At 46.3% G+C, this 23041-nt stretch overlaps 2 protein-coding genes and 1 pseudogene across 2 annotated transcripts; all 3 read right to left on the minus strand.

The window, feature by feature from the left end:
• Window positions 1-142: 142 nt before the first annotated feature.
• Window positions 143-9320, minus strand: LOC125725149 (thrombospondin-type laminin G domain and EAR repeat-containing protein-like; annotated as a pseudogene).
• A 2584-nt stretch (window positions 9321-11904) lies between these two features.
• On the minus strand, window positions 11905-18640 carry ube2g2 (ubiquitin-conjugating enzyme E2G 2 (UBC7 homolog, yeast)). The gene is made up of 6 exons (XM_049001841.1): window positions 18405-18640; window positions 17783-17818; window positions 16713-16758; window positions 14488-14606; window positions 12813-12953; window positions 11905-12091 (listed from the first exon to the last, which is right to left on the minus strand). Exons 1-6 carry the CDS (start codon window positions 18445-18447, stop codon window positions 11979-11981), a joined length of 498 nt encoding a protein of 165 aa, XP_048857798.1. The 5' UTR covers window positions 18448-18640; the 3' UTR covers window positions 11905-11978.
• Window positions 18641-19884: 1244 nt separating this feature from the next.
• LOC125725161 (small ubiquitin-related modifier 3-like) lies at window positions 19885-22751 on the minus strand. Its single transcript, XM_049001844.1, has 4 exons — window positions 22305-22751; window positions 21187-21315; window positions 20770-20841; window positions 19885-20426 (listed from the first exon to the last, which is right to left on the minus strand). The coding sequence occupies exons 1-4, from the start codon at window positions 22323-22325 to the stop codon at window positions 20364-20366; spliced, it is 285 nt and encodes a 94-aa protein (XP_048857801.1). The 5' UTR covers window positions 22326-22751; the 3' UTR covers window positions 19885-20363.
• Window positions 22752-23041: the final 290 nt, after the last annotated feature.

Here is a 23041-nt window from a genome sequence, read left to right on the forward strand (position 1 = left end):
CGTGAACCTCTGAAAGCTAAGACTAAGCATACATGGTTTTATAAAGAGAAAGAGGCACATGAAAGCATGGTCTAATAGGTACGATTCTTTTATTTGATTTAAATCACTGTGTACAGTATATGCTTTTTATTAATTTATGAACAGTTATATCGTAGTAAGACTGATTTTGCGCTTTCTGCACTATGAGTGACGATGTTAAATTTGGAAGAACACATTGTTCAAAATAAAGAATGTTCAGTAACTGAGAAGTAGCTACGGAAGAGGTGTATTTTTTGATGGTAAAAGACCCAGAAATCAGACGTATCCTGCATTCGGTTTAATTTCGTAATCAGGACTCCCTGGCGGCGCCAAACTGCGGGGCAATGGCGATCAGAAGGTCTTCAGCATGAAGACCTTGTAGATGGGCTCCGTGGCGCTGGAGTAAATCAGATAGGAGTCCTCTGTGGACTTGAAGAACTCCCAGTCCTTGCAGCCGATGGTTGGAAGTCGGTGAACAGGAACAAAGCATTCGTAACCTTGCCACCTGCCAACATAATATAAGATCCCACATAAAAAAATACTATCAAATAATAGACTGCCATTTTTCCCGAAGTGCATGCCTTCTGCCTAGTGCCCAAAGCTTCCTGGAATAGGTTCTAACCTCACTGCCATGTTATACCGAATGTGTGGTTACAAAAAATGGATGATTCAATATCAAATACTAGTATTTTTGAAAGAAAAATTAACCATACCCCCTACCTGTATATTACACTGTTCAGGGAATGGGATTGTCCATTGAAGGAATTGGCCACAACCAGGAATTTTTCATCTCCCACTGTAAAGAACTCCCAGTCCTCCGCACTAATGTGCGGCAACCATTGACATTTGGGTGTTAAAACATATTTCTGAAAACAATTATAGTGCAGTTTCTAAGAAAGCTGGGCCTGCTTATGGTTTAATAGCAGCCACATGTTTTAACATGTGAAGGTAGATTTACATTTCCTCTGGTAACTCACCTGTAGGTCCCTATGTCCTGAAACCTGAGGAACATTTTCATGGTCATGTCAAGCTGATAGATGGTGGAGTTGAGGGCACACACGCTTGGACCTTCCTGATACAGTTTCTGACTGTTGGCCACTGCCAAGAAGACCCGGCTCCCAATCTGGAACATCTCCCAGTCTGTTGCTCCCAGAGTCTGCACAAAAGGTCAGGGCATGTGGTTGAATTTACTCCCATAACATGACATATAAGTTCCACGCACTTTGTAGGCATAACTAAAAGTTATATTTCCGTAACTCAAAACTAGACAAATATCATAATGAAAATTGTTCATATGTAGCGCCAAGTAATTAGTGTCGCCCCGAATTTAATGGGAAACCCCATAATGTTCTACGTAGCATGGTCTACAATTCTTGGACAGATATGCTTGTTCCTCATTACTTGCACAACCTATTATGTTCACCTATCTGGTAAAACCTGGATAAGGACCATAATGACACCATAATGGTCTTTGCATTCTTTGAATTTCTCTTTTTCCAGTATTTCAGCTCCCTGGTAGCAAAAACGTGGGTCATGTGATAGATCTCACCGTAATGGCCTGAAAGGGTTGAAAGATGCCACCCAGCCAGATGTGGATCATGGACTCAATGTGCGTGGACACACCATTGAAGGTGTTGACCACCACCAGGAAGTGGTAAGGTCCTACAGTGAAGAATTCCCAGTCATAGGCCCCAGAAGTCTGGATGGTCTGCTTGACCTCAAACGCCTCTGTACTTGGGTTCCACTTGTAGATCACGCTGTCAATGTTGTGGTTGTTGTTCCCTGAAAAGCGACATTGAAGGTTCTTCATAAAAGCGCCGCTCACTCAGTGCTTCCCTTCAGACGTATGATGTCACCCTTCCAGTTTCATTGTGTCTGGGTGTAGCAGTACAGCTGCAGAGATGATAATAATAAATGATAATAATAATTGATCCCTGTGGGCAGGGAGAATATATTTGGAAGTATGATTACTTTTTGGTCACTCAATATCATTCTGAATAGCTCTGGTGTACATTTTAAAGGTATGAACACACCAGACTGATAAAAGATCATCTCTTAATGGCCTGGAAAGGAAGTTTAATTTTTCAAATGCTGTCCGTACATTTGTACCTTGTCTAAGATTGGCCACTGCGAGGAAGACCCTTCCCCCGATGTGGAAGTCGGGGGCGCTACGTGTCTACGAGAAACTGGAGCCTCTGTGGGCTCCACTTGTAGACGACAGAGAGCTCTTGTCCCCCCCCGATCCCGTCCTTTGGAACTGGCCCCTGCCAGGAACATCTGAGGCAGGAATGAGTCACCCTCTTTAAATGGAAATTCATATGTGCGTGCCTCACTTAAAAAGGAGCTCAGGGCTCAGATCTCTTCCAGTGTAATCCTGCATGTGTGAATTCCTTACATCTGTAGTAACGTAGCTGACAGGTTTATCCAAGGTGGCAGATATTTATTAGACTAATTTGAAGTACGCTTGCCCAAAAGTCCTCGTGTGGCAGCCCTACCGAGTCTTGAATCGGCAGCCTCTAGCTTTGGTACCTGTGTCCATAAGCGGGCTCGTGTCGGCTAGCCCTCCCTGGCAAAATTAATTCTTCTTGGGTAAGTATTTTTTGCAGAGCTTCCTGCGTAATTCAATCAGGAATGCCTAGTGCTTTTAGAGGCCTCTTGGTAGCAATAGAGACACAGGGATGCTAGAGGGGCAATATAGGTGCCAGCAGAAAGATTGAAATGTCATGTAACATAAGGGTCCAGTTATTGAACCGGATGTTCCCAAAGCAAGTGAACAATTTTTATCTTCTGCAATTATTAAGCCCCTTTGCGCCGCTGCGTCTCAAAGCCTTGGTGTAACTGCAGTGTCTCTGCTTTCTAACAGGCATGTAGTGCTCGTGTTCTAGGTTTATCCTAGAACTTTTCATACAAATGTCCCCAAAGTGTCTCACCTCGTCACCCACGGTGAAGAATTTCCAGGCCAGTGCCTCTGAGGTGCTGATGTCCTGGTACGGCTGGAATTTCCCGTCCGTCCTCTTGTATATACCGGAGCCGAAGCTGGACTCCCAGTTACCCATGGCAGCAGAGAAGCCCCACGGACGGAATGTGGAACAGCTCGATGCCCAGCGTCTCGGAGAGCGTGTGCAGGACTTGGTGATCCTCCAGGTAGTCCAGCCTTTCCCTTTCTGAGCGCAGAACACAAAGTGAAGTCTCAAGCAAATGGGTCTGATGTCTGTCTTCTTACAGAACTATTTTTTTTGGGTGTTTATTGGATTCTGCCTCGCTGTTTTTCATGCTGCAGTGTTCGTGGGGAGTGCGGTAGTGTGCTAATGATATGGGGTCTAGACCTGAGCTCCAAAGCAGGGGCCTAGTGGTCCATGAATAGCAGATGAAGTCCAGAAGACATATAACTCTTATCAACAGGCCAATATTATAAAAAATCCCATGGTGACCATTCAGAGAAAGAGCATGAGAAGCGGGGAATCACTGGACCATGTGGAGTCATACAAATCATGGCATGCCATTGGACTGTTTTCGTTTAGGACAGTAGGTATTGGAAGACGAATGGTGGTGCATACAGTCAACAGAGTAAAAATTGGAGTGCAGTGTGATGGTGCAAGATGGTGGGCATTGGGGGATAGTTCAGGTCCAGAAAGTGAAAATCCAGACCAAGATTTTGTTTCAACCAACCAGTTGAGTACTCTGTGACTGTGAATCTTTATACTCATCTGGTTGGTTGGATGTTTACAATCTGGACCTGAACTATCTAACTCTGCTGGTGGACAGAGCTGTACAGCCACAAAAGAGAGGTAACAACTGTTCATTGGATTCAGATGGTGGGCGGAGCCCTAGGACCTGGGAACTGAGGTAATGATTGCTCACTGGATCCAGACAGTGGGCGGAGCCCTAGGACCTGGGAACTGAGGTAACGATTGCTCACTGGATCACGATGGTGGGCGGAACCCTAGGGACCTGGGAACTGAGGTAACGATTGCTCACTGGATCATGATGGTGGGCGGAACCCTAGGACCTGGGAACTGAGGTAATGATTGCTCACTGGATCCAGACAGTGGGCGGAGCCCTAGGACCTGGGAACTGAGGTAACGATTGCTCACTGGATCCAGACAGTGGGCGGAGCCCTAGGACCTGGGAACTGAGGTAACGATTGCTCACTGGATCATGATGGTGGGCGGAACCCTAGGACCTGGGAACTGAGGTAACGATTGCTCACTGGATCCAGACGGTGGGCGGAGCCCTAGGACCTGGGAACTGAGGTAATGATTGCTCACTGGATCCAGACGGTGGGCAGAGCCCTAGGACCTGGGAACTGAGGGTAACGAATGCTCACTGGATCCAGAAGGTGGGCGGAGCCCTAGGACCTGGGAACGATTTCTCATTGGATCCAGATGGTGGGCGGAGCCCTAGGACCTGGGAACTGAGGTAACGATTGCTCATTGGATCCAGATGGTGGACGGAGCCCTAGGACCTGGGAACGATTTCTCATTGGATCCAGATGGTGGGCGGAGCCCTAGGACCTGGGAACTGAGGTAACGATTGCTCACTGGATTCAGACAGTGGGCGGAGCCCTAGGACCTGGGAACTGAGGTAATGATTGCTCACTGGATCCAGACAGTGGGCGGAGCCCTAGGACCTGGGAACTGAGGTAACGATTGCTCACTGGATCACGATGGTGGGCAGAACCCTAGGACCTGGGAACTGAGGTAACGATTGCTCACTGGATCCAGACGGTGGGCGGAGCCCTAGGACCTGGGAACTGAGGTAATGATTGCTCACTGGATCCAGACGGTGGGCGGAGCCCTAGGACCTGGGAACTGAGGTAACGAATGCTCACTGGATCCAGAAGGTGGGCGGAGCCCTAGGACCTGGGAACTGAGGTAACGATTGCTCATTGGATCACGATGGTGGGCGGAGCCCTAGGACCTGGGAACTGAGGTAACGATTGCTCACTCTGCAGCATGTCCAGGTTAGTCCGTCGCACAGGAAGAGACCACAGCTGAACCTGCTTTAATTCAATGCAGGGGGGGCACGACCCCAGGGTCAGACGGGCTCCTGCCTCTGGGGAAAGGCAGAAAGGACGAGTGGAGAATGGACACACATTTCTCCCATCTGCTCCTCACTCCTGAGAAAGGTACTTAAACATTTAGAGGAATTAACTTAGTAATTTAATTGAATAATAATTTCATAATAACTGAATTAGGACCACTGCCAGTCTTAGGATGGATGGATGGATTTCATCATCATCATCTGAACTGCCTTCTCACAGGGTACCTTTTCATAGCACCAGGGAATTGTGGGAAACTGGGGATTACAAAACTAAAAAATCTCAGCATGACAGCATGTTATTCTTATTAAGAGCCAGCAGGTGGCGATCCTTCAGAATACCCTGCATTTCATCTGGATCTTCTACAACAGTATTTTTTTCCCAGAAGAGGTCTGCACACAGCTAACTAGTGACCTGAAATGAGCTTCACTTCTGCTCTGTTTCCTCCTTTAAGGACATATCAAACTGTAGGATATATAAGCTGCTTCGAATGATAAACAAATCAGTGCACGTATCTGTAAGGCACATCTGTGATAATATAACAACATACACAGATATCCTGCTGTCAAATAAAGGACCATTCAGATGAAACATAATAAAACAAATCATTGTTTGTTATTTGGACCCTGAGTCATGCTGGCCCACCCTCTAGACCACTACATGCTGTCCCCTCAAACACGACACCCAAAGCAGAACTATCATTACCACTGGACATCAGCAGTCCAAACGTCAAACCCAAGTCCGGCTCAAAAGAAACTGCTAAACTCAACACAGGAGGAGCCTCAAAGGTTGAGAGGATTTTTACATTAATATTTTAAATGGAGGTTTGTGTCCAGTCCCCTTCTTCCCGTGTGGATGCCTCAAGGTTTCCTCCCCAGGAGGAATAACGGGGATCTCCAGCAGGGCGGGTGGGGACTGACGTGGGGCATATCCGTGACGCGGCGTCCAACCCGGGCAGCAGGACCAGCTGCCTCAATAATCCCTGTGGGGGGGTTGGGGAGTGAGCCGGCAGGCCTGGACACCCTGACTGGGGCGGGGAGAACGGAGCCTTACTGAGAAGAGTCTTCTCAGAGCCCTGCGGCTGCCAATGTAGAACCTGGAACCTGTGGTACGTTAGAGCAACGGGAAACGGCCTGTCGTAAGACCTGGGTGTGAGGAAAAGAGGGAAATGTATCCAGTATTCATATACACTCATCCATCCATCCACGTTCATAACCGCTTCTCTAGCCGAATCAGAAGCTTGTCCCAGGAAGCAACAGGGCACCAGTATGGAGGGACTAAGAGTGTTTTTAACCCAGGTGCTCGACTGGGCCAGCTACCCACTTCCGAGGTTGACATTCTTTCTGTGGGATCCGCCATTGCACCCTTCAGTTCATTTCAGCTCTCACTGTTACATCTTCACGCTAAATGTCAGTCTCCTGTTTTATCTCTGGTGCTGATCTCATCATTAATGCTGCAGGACGTCGTACATCAATTCAAAGTAAATTGACCCAGTGCTGCACTACCTACACGGCCACCCCCCCCCTCCGGTGCATCTGCAGTCACCCACGTCTCAAAGAGGGTGTCACGATCCACGGCGGCGGTGGTGGCGTGGCGGCCTGTCACGGAGAGCACGAGCGTGTGCCAAAGGTCGTCCGCCAGCGGCACACTGCTCACGGCGATCCGATGCTGGCCCGAACGGTCCTGGGCCAGCAGCTGGAGCTTCTCCTGCCCAACTTGCAAACCCAGCAGCAGCAGGTCCGGCTCCTCCTCCATGAGTGAGAAGATGTACTCGCCTCTCTGGAAGCAAACAGCAGACAGCCCTGGGTCACGTTGTCTTTGAATGCTTATAGGTATAAGACAGGCACATGTTATCACCCCCATGGGATAATTAAGATGCAAACAATGGAAACAACATACATCCAACAGTGCGATTCTGAGACCAACAGTGTGATTTCAAGACCAACAGTGTGATTCCGAGACCAACAGTGTGTTTCCGAGACCAACAGTGCGATTCCGAGACCAACAGTGTAATTACGAGACCAACACCGCAATTACAATACCAAAGGAGAGGTTATGAGGCCAACAGCTCAATTACGAAACCAGCAGCACAATTACGAAGCCAACAGTGCAATTACGAGATCAACAACGCGATTATAAAGACCAGTGACTCACAAGGAAAAAAGGCACCTACAATAATCATTTGTGAACGTGTTACTTAGTAAAAGTACAGTGTTTTACTGAATCTACTCATGTCATTGTGGGATTTCCCCGCAAAAGCACTAAAATGCTAAGGTAAATTGGACCTTTCAAACTGCCTATTGGTGTGAAGGCAGGATTGTGTCCAATCTGCTCCTCAATATCATATTATATTAATTTTTAAAGCACGAATACACTTGTTCATTTGCTTATTTCAATATGTTTTATAGAGATATCTGGTGTCTGAGAAAAAGATCTGAGAACCTGCATCTGCTCTAAGGGCTCATCTGAGCGGCTTGATGGGAGGCCTCGAGCGTGACCAACGATGGAGAACTCTGCTGGGAAGAGGTCACAATTCACAAAGGGTCGTGAGGCAAGAAAGCTCAGGGCTCGGTGACCTGCCGGAGGCCCTGGGTCCCATGATCCTGGACGATGCGCAGTCCCTGGAGGCCACCACCCACAGGAGAAAGGGCCTGGGACAGCAAGTCGAGAGGCAACAGATCTTCAGGGGTGCGGCCCCAATGTCAGAAGGGAATCACAGATTAGCAAAGTTTGGAAGCACAGCGAAACAGGAGAAATCATGAAAGTTGCATCATTTACAATGTAATGATTTGTATGATTAATTGCACATTATGTGATTAATTTTTATAGCATAAATCAAAGTAATATACCACTTTTTTAATGAGAAGGTAATGAACTGAAAAATTAAAGTATCACTTTACCAAAAGTAATTACCTACTTTAAAGCCAGTTTAAACTAATAAATAAAATGAACATCGATCCACCCATATATCTCATACCGGTGTAGCCAGTATGGTGTCCCAGTTTAAAGTAAACATTTAACAAATGAACAAACAAAATTAATTTAGATTTCAATGCATTAGCGCACAGGTTTTCAGATACATCATCAGCAGTATGATTCAAGGCAGGTCAATAAGGTGGCAGGGTTGGAGGTTGGAGTACCACCTCTACTACATGTGTGCATGGAGTTCGCATGTTCTCTCTGTGTCACGTGAGTTTGCGCTCACAGATCGGCTTTGGCGTGCGTAGGTGTCCAGGATGGACTCCTGCCAGTATCCTATGCTGACTGCGACAGCTTCCAGGCTCTCTTTTGACTCTGGCTAGGGTAAATGGTTGGAAGATGGATGGATGAATAGATGGATGAATAGATGGATGGATGTTTAATGAGGAACGATTAATAAGCTCCCAGTATGTCTTGAACCTGAAAGCAACATTAAAGCGAAAGGTAAGCGATCCTCAGAAAGCGGGTCTCATTCATCTGTTTTTGATGCTGGAATGATACATATCCTGCAAACGCAAATGCATTGCAAATGTCATGCAAAGTGGCTGGAATGAAAAGATAAAAGCACATCCGCAGAGATGATCTGTCGGCACGAGCTCTTGTCCACCGAGATGCGGTCCCCCTCATCCTGGGCCTGATGCCCTCGTCACTAAACCTGCATTCGCCATGGCTGAGCTCCGAGTCTCGGGGCCCCGCGGACCTGCCCTGTCTCTCTTCGTTCATCGGCTCTGAGATCCTGTCCAGGAGAGGCAGTTACAAAGCAGATTGATGCATGATAATGACAGTACCCCTGGAATCCTTTTAGAGCACGGAGCTGCCGCCAGTCTGAGATGCAGGTTTAGCCACCCCCCCCCCCCATATCCTGTTGTTTTGCTGACTAATGGTGCCTGAAAAAACAAACAGTACTGAGATCCAGATTTCTTGTGGGGGGTGAAGCTTCCACATAATTCACATCGTCTGGCTTGTTAGCAAATACAGTTTCAAAGAGAGTCTTTAGTTTAATCCTACTAATATCGCCCATCCATCCCTCTTTCAACCACCCTAAAGTGGGGTGAGACAGGAAGGCAGGAGCCCATCCCAGGCAGCCAGGGGCGTAGAACCAGCCTGAGGCAACAGTGTGGCAATCAGAGCTGAGTAGGTGTCTGAAGACGGGTGTGCACGTCGGACACGGGTGGACGACTCAACAGGAGACATGTGTACCTGTGCATGGGCTCCTGGGCCCATCCCGGCCCTCGGCGATCCCCCTGAGGAGCAGCAGCGCAACCAGCAGGGAAGTCGACATCAGAGATCCCTCTCAAGCTGCCCCAATCACAGGAACCTCAAACCTTCCACACCGACCACAGGTTGCGCGACATCTCTGAAAGTCACCATCACGCCTTCAGAAACCTTCTACAGATTAAAAAATCTCAGAAGGCAGGAAAGACAGAGGTCACACTTACACTGGCAGGAGCGTGTCATCCACAGACAGGTTCTCTCATTCAGACAGACCTTCAACACTCATTGTCTAAACTACCCGTGAAGCATAGATCTAAATCAGATGGATATCAGCTTGCCTGCCTTTTTCCAAAGGATAACCCTCTTCTTCTGTCAGATAAGGTGGAACACCTGGCTCAATTTCAGTCCCATAATCCAGTGCTGCGTCCTGTGGTCACTGCACCCCCCCCCCCCACCTCCAGAGGCTGAGTGAGAGTATCCCTATGATGTCTCACCCCAGAGTATTGTAAGGGCAGAGGCGCCATGAGATTTAAATGGGATCAAGTCAGTTGTGGGAGGAGGATTTGAACCCAAGGAGGGAGGGAGAGAGAGAGAGAAATGAGCTTCATTAGGAAGTTTTATTCCTTATAGGCTGGTAAAATGTAGTGCTCACTTTGAAGTTGGTTGGTGTGGTTTACACAAGTCTCTCGCACTGTGAAAGAACTATCATTTTTTCTGGCAGTTTAGGGGACGGAGTTTGGTCATTAATGTGCAAAAATGGTGAAGATCACTGGGTGTGAGTGCATAGTTGACACACTTAACGACGTAACCACAGGGGTGTGACACTGTAGAGGTGCTGCCACTGTATCAAGTGGGATCAAACCCCAACAAGTGACCATTTACTGAACACAGGGCAGATTACAGAGAAAGATGGACAACACAGAATCAATCGTCTCTACCACATTTTAGTCAGGCAAGACCTGGACAGCCTTCACTGCCAGCCCCTCAGTTCAGAACTTCCCTAGGACCTGTCACCAGAGCATATGTGAGCGTGAGCAAGTCCACGCCACCTCTCCCTGTCTCCTCACTCAGGGTCCAAACCTGAAATGAAACTGGCCAATCCAGAAAAACGTGCAAATGATCCATCTCTAAGGGCCATGTGAACCTCATGGAGGAGCTCGAGAAGATGAAGTCTGGGGCACAGTACAAGCTCCAGCCCTTCATGTCTACAAGCTTGATGGACATACTCCCCCCCCCCCCCCAACAAGAAACACCCCAAAACCGCAGAGGGCTGGAAATGTGAGCCGATTAATCTCATGTTCTACTCTGCCTCCACTTATTTTGAGGGAAATGGAACAGCCTTTTCATAAACAGAACGCTTTGCCTACCAGGCCTCCGTACACCACTATTGTTGTGATCCTATAGATACCTGCTGCCCCCCAGGCACATCTGCCTAAAACGGCTTAGGTTGCAGATATGCGTGTTTGTACAGCAGTCTGCCAGCCTGAACATCACAGCTCACCAGCTCCTGCCTTGTGCCCCAAATATGTTTTTTTTTTTAAAAAGAGATTCAGCACAGATGGAGACCGTAAGTTTGCACCATCAAAGAGACAGAGAAGATCTCATTGCTTCTGTTTGTATGCACGACAAAAGCCGAAACGTGTAATGAAGCCTCGAGCCACACATACCCCCAAGAAGTGCTATCAAAGTGTCTTGGGTTTAAGCAATCAAAACACAGGGTAATTCCATAAGTAAATGTGAAATTCATTCACCCCCTCACAGTGATTCATGAGAAAAACATGTCACATGTCAAAAATCACAAAATTATCCCTACTGTTAAATTCCAATCGGATCCCCTTCATCCCAGAAAAGAGACACAGCAGTAGCATAATTACAGGCTCTAACAGGGAGCTGGTGTGTAAAGGCGGCCGTGAGCATCAAGTCACCGGGGAAGCATGTGGACTAGGAGGCGACTCATAAGGTGCTAAATGAACTTTATGCCAGATGGGGGGGGGGGCACCTGACCATTTAGAAGGGGACAAAAATGAATATCTTGTCTTTAAAAAGTAACATTTTTATTTCACATTTCCATATACAATACATAGAAGTAGATCTTATCAGCTATATTTTCTCCTTATTTACTCACCTTTAAAACAAAAATATATATATCAATTGTTCCTCACCGAAACAGCAACTTGGACAGAAGAGTATGGTGAGTATACTATGGAGTCCGGGCTTCCAGGAGAGGAAGTGAAGACTGTGTGATCAGTGCCGATCGGCAACAGACAGCCACCGGACACAAGGAACAGCAAACCGCGGAGCGGAGTCCGCTGTCCACACACACACACGCACACGCAAAGCAGGGTCCGCCTGTCCAACACTAACTTCAAAACTGAAAAGTGGGCAACGGAGACAGGAATCGGCTGGTACATGAGGACTTATCCGGACACCAGTATTGCTACGAATCATCCTTTGGAGAAATTAAAGTGCTTCAAAGGGCGACAAAGAGGAAAAGAGCAGTTGAAGAATATCCAAAATGAAACGCATGAGGCAAAACGTCACGCGGACACACACAAGGCAGTATTATCTGTATCGCGGAGGAGCTGCAGGAACACGCCCGGCTGGTCGGCGAACAGCACTGGATTAGCACTACGAGAGACGAGAGGCGGGCGGCTCTCTGCAGGCTTCTCTCCTTTTCTCCTCTCCGGGACCACAGATGACAGCCACACAGACGCCGGTCGTGCAGCTAGAGGCCCAGGGACTTGCGGACGATTTGCTGGGCGAGGACGTAGAACTGGGCTCGGTCCTCACGCCACATCTTCGAAGCGTCCACGTTGGCCCCGCTCTCGTCGTTGGGCTCTAAAAGCAGAGCGGAGCCCCAAAGTGGAGCAGATCAGCCTGTGAACGGGCCCTGGGAAGACGCCCCCTTCATAATAACCTGAGGGTTAGGAGGTCGCCCATATAACCAACTCTGGATGAAGGCATCTGATGAACCAATACGGTCTGGCAGTATTTATGAAGTATGGATAATATTACAATTAATGGCAGTTATGGTTCAAGCCACCAGGGGGCACTGCTGCTGTACATGTAACCTATACATGTAACCTGTAAAATCCAAGTGTTTAAATGTGACCCGTAGCCACGAAATGAGTCTTACGTTGCAGTGGAAGAACTGCACCCATAAGACTCATTTCGTGGTGATGGGTCACAAATAATTTTAAATGTCACCTTAAATCAAAGCCAATAAATTATTATCTAGACCAGTGTTTCCCAAACCGGTCCTTGAGGACCCACAGACAGTATATGTTTTTGCTTGTACATGTTTTTGCTTGAAGGTGAGAGGCAGCAAAAATGTGTACTGACTGGCAGAGAGCTGCGAATGAAGGAAAACGTGGACCGGGTCAGGAAACAATGATGTAAACAGAAAGATAATTGTCTGGTAAGTTCAATACAGCAACAGGACCTTTAGGTAGACGTCAGGTTGAGGTACAGGCAGCTGTTTGGACAGCCACGGTCCCTTGACGCCATATGGCCTGGGGCGTACGTGAGCCAGCAGTGAGTCTCACAGCGTCACACTCACCAGCCAGCATGCTGACCACAGACAGTAGGATCTTCTCCACGCTCTGTACGGGGCTCCAGCGCTCGGCGCTGCTCTCGTAGCCCATGGGGTCATCTCCGGGGGCGTGAAGGATGGAGATGCACACACGGCCGTCTGGGTAGACTGGGGGAGGTGAGGCCAGACTGGCTTAGAAACACTTATCACACCTTAACACTGTTAACACACCTTAAAAGTCTAAGTGTCACCTTGAAGTGCAAGTGTCACAAAAAACCTCTAGACTAGAATAAAAAATAGAAAGTGTGGGGTTTTAAGTCTGAAAACATTAGATCATGGGTTTACAAGGCCGAGACTTACGATTACCCACAATGCATCCGTGTCTTGGTGTCAGCTGCTGTAAAAGCCCACCATTTTGCATGTATACATGTTGCTACACCTTGAAATATCGATTTTCCTTGTTTAAATAATCAAAGCAGCAGAATTACTTCGGCACCTTACACAATACTTCCATCCATCCATCCATTTTCCAAACCGCTTATCCTACTGGGTCGCGGGGGATCCGGAGCCTATCCCGGAAGCTATGGGCACGAGGCAGGGAACAACCCAGGATGGGGGGCCAGCCCATCGCAGGGCACACTCACACACCATTCACTCACACATGCACACCTACGGGCAATTTAGCAACTCCAATTAGCCTCAGCATGTTTTTGGACTGTGGGGGGAAACCGGAGTACCCGGAGGAAACCCCACGACGACATGGGGAGAACATGCAAACTCCACACACATGTAACCCAGGCGGAGACTCGAACCCGGGTCCCAGAGGTGTGAGGCAACAGTGCTAACCACTGCACCACCAGGCCGCCCCTACACAATACATACAGATGCTATTAATGACAGGGGCCCACCAGCAGGGGGTATCCAACTGCCTTCCATCATGGTCTGTGGTGGAAAGTCTCTCATTTAGCACAGGGGTAAGCATGAGACCTCTGCACCGATAACAGATCACCTGCGTAAGCCCAGAACATTCCGTGCAGGATATGTTCTATATCTGTGCACTCTGAACATGTAGCCTCTCAAGGGACAGGTAGCAGTCCACCTCAATTGAGAAAAATTAACCAGTCACCCTTTTGTCCTCATTCACAAATACCTTGGTAATGCACATTATTACGACGGCAGCCCATACTCTGCTGGGGGAGGGGTGGGCCGGGGTATTGAGGCACTGGAAACCTCTCCAACCAGTGAGGGGGAAATAGGAACAAGCAGGGCAACACCAGGACACCGTATGAGGACGGAGCGAAAGGCAAGGAACACAGTGGCCTCTATTCGACAGAGTAACAAACAGGCAGCCCCCGGGGGCTGGTAGCCAACACTCATATTCCATTTAGTGCCCCAGTCAGTGTACAAAATCTGGGGGAGGGGGAGCTATAGAGAAGGGCCAGAAAACATGAAGAAGCCCCTCCCAGACGTCTCTAAATCTTCATGGGATACTGAGCTAGGAGGCTTACAGGGAGCTGGACGCTTCATTAGCCAATGAGGCGGCAGGACACTGGGGGGAGATGCAGGAAAGCTTGATGACATTGGCCTCTTGCGGTACCAGGGTGTGGTTCGGATCGGCATGCTGGTGAAGTGGAACAGACGGATCCAGAGGCTGGAGCTGGCGAAGACAAAGTCCAGGAAAGATCTGGGGGGGGGTACTCACTATTGGGGTGAAACATCTCACAGGTGAACCTCATCTTGGGGGGGCTCAGCGGGTAATCCGACGGGAAACTGAGGACGGCTGGGAACACCCCCCCCTCGAAGCATGTGTCCTCGGGGCCCCTGGCAGAGGGAGGGAGGACAGGGCCCACATTAGCTTGGCCGTGAGCCTCACACCCTTTCAGAGAAGCAACGACAGAAGCTCAAAATCAGGCTGCTACACTGCAGAGAAACAGCATGTCTGTCCAGAAAATAAGCTCAGTGTCAGGCGCTGGGCCTCAGTCGCCCCCAACAGAACACGGCAGCGATGAACTAGAACACAGAATGAGGGCAGGGCTGAGGAGGAGGAGGAGGAGGAGGACAGGACATAATTGAATATTAACACTGGCAGATGTGTGCATGCAGAGACACTCATCTTACAGACCACCAACAGACACCGAAACGTTTACCTGTACTCTCTCAACGAGGCTAATTACAAAATTATTATTACTCATTTACTCTGTAATCAATTGTTGCCACCAGACACAAATATTTTCTGTAGTTGGTTGTTTATAATGTATAATGTAATTAAAATGGACCCAATGAAGTATCTTCACCACTATGCCATCTGGTGTCCAATCTGCACCAACAGGAAATGCCGATAGCCTGGGGACACGCAAGAAGGAAAAAGGAGGTCGCAGCTACACAAGGGTTAACCCCATGATGCTGGACATCATCCCGGCACAGACACTGTTTCCCGGGCAACCCGACCCCTCATACTGCAGACTTCAGGCTATGCAATGGGAGCAGCGTAACAGTCAGCTGACTGTACGTCACATACAAAAGACGAGTCGACCACAAGCACCCAATGACGCCCTCTCTTTCCGACGAGCGAGACGGCAAGGGCAGTAACAAGCCGGAAAGCAGTATTCATGGGAATTAAAAAGAGAAACGCACCGTTCTGATACATTCTCAAGGATTTCAGAACTACCAAAATGTAGAACTACCGCTGGGTAGCATACTGATTCATCCGGTACACCGATTTTAACGACCTGTATGGCATGAATTTCTCATATTCCGCCATACCATAGCACAAAGTCTAACATCAGATATAATGCTTCAATAAGCGGCAAATTATAATGCCAGATAGCTCTGCTTACCCTTCTTATTAACAGCTATAAATGTATAACGGCAATTCGCCATATATAACTGTTCATACTTGGTACTATTTATAGCTATAGCTACTGCTTCAGTCTGTCCCTGAAAATTTGGGTTACGTATAATATAATTAGCTCTGCAATGAAATGCATATCGGTAAGGCAAAATCTCTAATATTATCGATTTATCATGGTAATAATTATTAAAATCACACTGGTTAAGCAAGATAAGCTAAATATGCAGTTATAATCAATAAAAACATGTGGCTATCTAGCTAAATGTACATTATTAACCTACTAAAACATGTTAATCACAATTCTTAGAGTTGAGTACACAGGCATAAATCAAAACAACGTGTTGCTATAGAGCTGAATATACATTAATAATCTACTAAAACATGTTAAGTACACCATCAGACAATGTATTTTTTTATTAATAAAAGCACACCTTTTTAAAAACATTCATAAGCATATTTTATTGATGTAAACATTTGCTGCCACAGTCAGGGTGAACTAAAAAAAAGTTCTTACACCCAAAAGTCGGTAACGTGTACACATTTGACAAATCCTTATGTTTATTAAAGTTGGTTAGCGGAAGCCATGAACACCGAAGTGGCGGTGAAGAAACTGACAGCTCAGCAACCACAACGATTTTTTTTTTTAAGACGAGACATTGTGGCTAAACAAGGTAAGACAGCGGTGGTGTGGCGCAACTCTCTACAGTTTAACATCCAGCACATTTATTAGGCATAAGGATACTCTGAGTTAATTTCCTCCATACCATTCATCTGTGATACTTTTTATCTCTATCTGAAGCGCCCAGCAAGGCTTCCCCAAGGTCATGGGTGTGGCCTCCTTGTAGGTTTTTCTAACACACTCATATTGCACACCAGCTGCTCCCCTCACTCACATCAGAGCTGGCACCGACTGAATGAGTGGCCATGATTTTTCCACAGACGCGCAAGGCATCAGCACGCAGCACAGGTCGACTGGGACGGCAAGTTACACCCAGCTTCGATGAAAATCACAAGGAACATTTTAAAAAACAAAAAACAAAACATGTGTTCAGCCAACAGAAATCGGCAGGACTCACATGATCAAAGCCTCCCATTCAAAGAAATTCTCTTCATTGATGGGCCCTGTGGGCGGGGGGGGGGGGGGGAACAGGCGACATCAGAAATGATGGTCTTTGGAGATATTTTGCCAATATTTGAGTAAGCAAACAAAAGCACACAAAAGCTCTCAAAATCCTGACAGAAATTCATAAAACGCAGGTATATTTTTAATAATTACCATATGGCTAACCGAAGGAGTTTTTTTTTTTATTATAAAAATAAGGCACACTTATTTATCCATATAAGGGTATCGTCGGTTTAGAAAAAGCAGCTAAACATGCATTACTGATAACCCACGGCACAAATGCCACTCTGCTAGCTGCTTCTCTGCACGTCAGTTGAATATTTTCATTCTTGTTTAAATCTCGCATTGAAACAAAAAGACTAAAAAGCCAATGGAAGTCAGACACTGGGTTGTTTTGTTTCATATATTGTAGCATAAAAGGAGAATTGTTCTAAAAAGACACCCAAACAAACAATCAGACTAAACAATGACCAATTAAACGCATTTAACTGCAGATTCTTTTGTTTGCTTCTACGAACGCAAATTTCACTGCAGACATTGTGTAATTCATCTAACCCCCTGCATGATAAAAGTTACATATGACCTTGGTTAAAGCATTAAGACAGAGGGGACTAAGAAGGCTCAGAACACATCAAACCGTGCTCTAGAAGGACATTTTACATAGTGATCGGCTGGAGACATCACTGGGAACAAACCCTAAGTAATATTTACCCTGTAAAATGTATTCACAAAAGAGCATAAAACAGTATGAAAGAGTATGAAAAAGTTTAAATATATCTTCCCTTACAATGGCAAGTGTGCCCCATTACCCTGTATTATGTATGGGAACAGTCCTTAAAAAGTACCAATGCAAAGGTAGCCAAAAATCACACAACTTGTGTGTGTATTTATAATTTAACAACTTTTGAAAGGCCTCATGTACAAAGATCATTCAAAGTACCAATGCAAAGCTTATGGAACGCCAACTCAAATGGTCAATAATCTGATTGCTGACAAAGGTTGACAGTATGTTAAATTTCTTACCTGCCACAATGCCCTCGGGTGGGTTTAGGGTCAGCTCTGTGTGTGAGAGAAGTACTGTTAAAATAACTATATTACTTACATAAACTTTATATTAAAGCACATTTGACTACGAAGCACTTAAACGTACAGAAAAGCCACTTTCATGGGGACTGCGGGCAGTGATGGAGTGGCTTTGCTGGGCAAAAACTAGGGTACTAATGGCGTGCGGTAAGATGACCTGGGGAACAGGATTTATGCAAGAGCAACATGCTCTTAATATTCAGAGGCTGAATTTTCAGCTTTACAGTGTGAATCGTCACGTAAAGTAAAAGGTGGTTACCCGATGCCAGAAGCTTAAGGCAGTTAAGTAGAGACGGCCACGTAGCTACCTGTTAGCTAAATCAGCCCCCACTTGTGTCGCCCTTTTAAATTAACCTACGAAAACGAGTCTCTTGCTTGTAATAAAAGGAGCTCTTAAAAGACTCAGAAATAACAGGAGTCCATGGGATATCAAGGCTGCGATGCGTCGCATACGAAGGGTTTAATAAGCATGCAGGACAGATGGGAGGGAAGCCAGCCAGCCCTGTGCAGCCAGCAGACCCAGGTGGACGGCAGTGAAATCAACCAGAGGTGCAACACTCACGCTTGTATTCCGCCATCAGTCTTTTTAACGCTGTACCTGCCATCTGTGATGAACGTAAAACTACGAGAGGCTGAAACGAAATAAAAGACTATGTATGCGCTTGAGTAGTTTGGCCCAGGTTAGCGAGTCGGTAGGGCTTCCCAGAAGCAGCTACTTAAAGATCCGAATGTTTAACAACACAAATGTGCTGGCTGATCTCAAAGAGCGCAGATCCTCTTCCGGTTATATAAAACCTGTAGCGAAAAGCGAGAGCGCCACCTGCAGGCACTTCGTGTCACTTCACCGCCAGCGCGGGCCAGAGACCAGCTGATAGGGCAAGGGCGTAACTTTGGCTGGAACATTGGGGGGGGGGGTTGAGGTCTCCACCCATTACGGGAGAAACATGATTATTGGAGGGGTTGTAGTAGCTGATTTTGATTTATTGGGGGGCTACAACCCCCCCCCCCACTCCCATAATTTACACCCATGTAATAGGGTACTCTTCTCTATCAGTTTCAAACATAGCCTGCATTCGTTTTGGATAGATTGTCATTAAAAACCCATCCATTTGGCCAGAAAAATCCATCCTCTATGAGTCTATGTGATGTATTCTTTCTTACGTTAGAATGTGACATTTATAACCAATAGTCTTTTCCGTGCTAAAAATAGCACAGTCCAATGTCCATATTACCAAAACCAACAGACTGCATGGGCTTCTTATAAGTAATGATAAATATTTATTTTTAATTATAAACATAACAGTGCTTTTTCCCATGGTCAGAGGTACTCAGCATATTGATTACCAGCTCACTTTCAAGCTTAATACTGAACAAAAAGTCATTGGCCGAAACGTACAACCTGCATACCAAACTATATTTATTGTATACAGTAGTAAATGACAACAATGTACAAATCAGTAGAGAAACATGACAAGATCAATGGGCAGGTTTTCCCCATCCACCACTCCCCCCCCCTTCCCACCCCCCACCCCCCCAAAGGAAAAAAAGCAGGAGAGAGACACGTGATGCAGATCAGAAATACAGCTCCTCTGATTTGAGAAAGAAAACGGGTGTGGGGGGGGGGGATTCTCTATTTTTGCAGTCAGGGATTCACCTCATTACCCCTTTCCCGCCCTTCAAGAGGCTGATGTGGAAAATTAAACACACAAGAAATTGTTTTGAGATCATCCTCGCCCGTGTTCAGGGAAACAAGGGGAGCATAAGCCTTTCTTCATGAAGACATTTAAAAACAGAAGTAAGCTCTACTCTTGCGATAATCAAGAATACTGCCTGATTCATATTTGGTCCAGACACAATCCCATTCTTTCATCCAATATAATTATCATTTTAAATAAACCTGACACTATTAAGCACAGGGGGATGAGAGACTCCCATGAAGCAGTCTTACAGTGAAGCTCTTGAAAGCATGCTTATTAAAAGGCAAAAAGGACTGAGTGACCTCTCGTTCTGACAATGCACCTAAAAATGTCAGACTTTAAAAAAAAAAAAAAAAAAAAAAAAACATCTTGCGCTATACGGTGGACGTCCAAGGGCTGGACGCTCTCGGAAAATGCACCCAAAACAACAGCAGGCACATGGGAGTCTCCCATCTCACCGGAGATGCTGCAATCGGGCATACGAGCATCCCCACAGACCTGACTCAACCTGAACCGTCACCTCCTTCCACCCAGGATTAGATCTCCAGCAGGAAGCTTGTGCATGAATGTGGCTTTGATTCCGGTGGGCAACATCCACACACAGGGCAGCAGCAGCCCAACCATATTCTCAGGACCCTTGGGTGCCACCTACAACACTGCTGTGCCCAATACTTGTTGCAGGGCAACGGGAAGGAAGAGGGCTGGTTACAAAGCAAAACAAAGCTGAAATAGGGTTTGAAGGGAAAATATATAATAACAATAACAATAATAATAATAATAAAATAAAAGTTGAGTGGATGCTCTCCTGGATGGCAGCCTTGCTTTTAGCAGAAGCCCCCAGTCTGTTGTTGAAATACATCAATAGTGTCCTCGTCCTCCATTTCCAGCTGAAAACAAACACACACTGAGGTCAAACACAGAGGTACAAACAGAAAAAAGACGACTACTTTTCCCTCAGTACTGGGGCAAACATTTACCAAACAAAAGTTAAAATCTTATCAATCTCAAGTTGTTCAACATCACAAGCATTACATTTTCAAAAATTAATCTTTGTAAAGGGCCGTCTAAACACACGGAGCTTGACAGCGCAACTACAATTCGTAAAGATGACATTTATACTGATTGAACTAGTTTTAGAGATATTTGAAACTTGTGTTTGTTAAAGGTGATCTGATACCAAATCTTTAAAAAAGTAACTTTTTTGGTGTTCGGCATTTACCACATACTAACCTGTGCAGGTGTGTCCGTCTCATTGATTGGCTGCCCGTCAAACCTAAACCTAATCTGCCTAATTGACAAACCCTGAAAAGAAAACCCACAAAAACATGAGACTCACCCATTAAAATGCACAATTCAGAATGCAGGAACGCATCTATACACATTCACACTTACAACGATTACAAACACCATTTGAAAACGGCCATATTAATGATGTAACCATGTTCAAGGATCACATTCGGCAACAGTAAGCTTTGATGACAGATTTCAAAACAAGATCAACAAGGGTCAGATTGAAACACATTATAGGTTAAAATTGCACCTCTCTGCGGTTTTAAATTCCTAAAAGATGACAGTCCCTGGGTAGCACTTACACGCCACTGAATCCAATACAGGACACCTGTAGTGTGACTCGAAAGTAGGACTCACCTGCCTTTCGCAGTAAGCTTTCATTAGTTTGCTGAGGGGGGTGTGCCGTTTAATTTTGAACTGGACCACTGATCCATCTTGGCCGGCCACCTTCAGATTGATGTGGTCATTCTCGGTCTTCACACCCTCCTAAAAAAAGACCGTAAAATTCAGTATTTCTGTAGACAACGCGAGGTGAGATGCTTATGAAACTGAAACCAAATCACTGTTTCGTTTTTGAGGATTTTTTTTTTGGTTCAGTAACCCAGCTGTTACGTAACTTATTTGCTTTCTGTATACATGTCTTCTCAGCAAGCACAGTGCAGTGTGAACGGAAGATCATTGGTCACCACCTAAACTAATATTCCTTTTTATGTTTTAAATAATAAAAAAAAACGTCGCCTGTATGCGTAATTCTACGAAAAATAACGGGATGCTCGTTGCTTGCAATCTGAACCCATTTCTTACTGAACTAACGGTTTTGGAATAATTAACCCCGAAGGGAAAGCAATATATTCCCACTATACTCGCAGTAGCGGCAACAAGCGGCAGCCAAGCCCCGAGTTTGACAGATCACAGCAGGCTGAGGGTTAATGGGCCAGGGAAATCGGCGCGTCCAGGTAAACGCTCCATCACACATCAACAGCCGGTTTAGCGCACCCTGTCCACCGATCGGGACAGCTCCGCACCTCCCTTCCAAATGGCGGCGGCGGCCCCAGCGGCCCCCCTCCCGCGCGGCTGCTCGCTACGCTCTCGGCGTACGGTCGACGCAGGCGGCGCGCGCGGGCCGCGCTGCCCACAAAGAGAAGCCCCGCAACGGCGGCGGACGAACGGCACCCCGGGGAAGCGGCGCGTCGGGAAAAAGAAACAATGGCGCCGTTTCTGCGGGAGTCTTCATCCGCCCACGCTCGTAGGGGATGCTAGAAACATTCATCCGGCGTTTAAAAAGGCGCAGCCGTCGCCGTCGGCGGCCGGCAGACTCGCATTCCAATAAACCTTTCGCTTCTCCTTCCATCCGCTCAAATGCGGAATACGACCATCGCCGAACACCGCGCTTGCACATATAGTCCCTTGCGGGCAGCTATATAATACACCTAATAAAATACTACTCACGCTTCTTACGCAAACTTATATCTTACCTTTGGCTTCTCCTCAGACATGTCGCTGAGTGACGATATTTAGATGCGAGGAGGCAACAAATTTATAAAGATAAGCACCTTTCCACCTCTCCTAGTCTCCTTCGCAGCTATCGGGAACGCGCCTGCTCCCCACAATTTGATTGGCCTTTACGGGGTCAGGTGGTATGTTTTTCTCGGGAGCGTGGATTTGTGAACGCGCACAACAAATTGGTCGCGCGGAATCGGAATCCAAGCGTCTTGAAAGCAGGTAAATGGCGTTGCGAATAGGAGAATGTTATACCAAATATTTTGGAAGCACAGGATATAGCTATTACAAATTACTGTTAATGACTCGACATCGTACCAAACTTTGTCTCTACGTTGTTTCGGTCGATACGTCATGTTTTAGTTTTCTGGTTCTCTAAACATGGAGCGTTTCATAATCCATATGTGACCGGATGTGCAGATAACGTATAACATTTTGAATAAATAATTTTATTTATATAGTTTTTCGTTCATATATGTCAGTGTGTAAACTGTAAAACCAAAAGAGAAACAAACTAGTGTGGATATTAGATCTCTGCAATTAGTACAAATACGTTTACATTAAGACAGTCAGGTCTTATGACTTATAGAGGATGACTGTTCATGTGAAACAAATGCCGCCATTACATTCATTATAAGCAAAAAATATATTACAAGAGAAAATATACAAAGATATGTAGTTTGTCTAGAGGATTACATTTACTGCATTACTA

Source organism: Brienomyrus brachyistius, unplaced genomic scaffold (genome assembly GCF_023856365.1).
Source record: "Brienomyrus brachyistius isolate T26 unplaced genomic scaffold, BBRACH_0.4 scaffold62, whole genome shotgun sequence".
NCBI lineage: Eukaryota > Metazoa > Chordata > Actinopteri > Osteoglossiformes > Mormyridae > Brienomyrus > Brienomyrus brachyistius.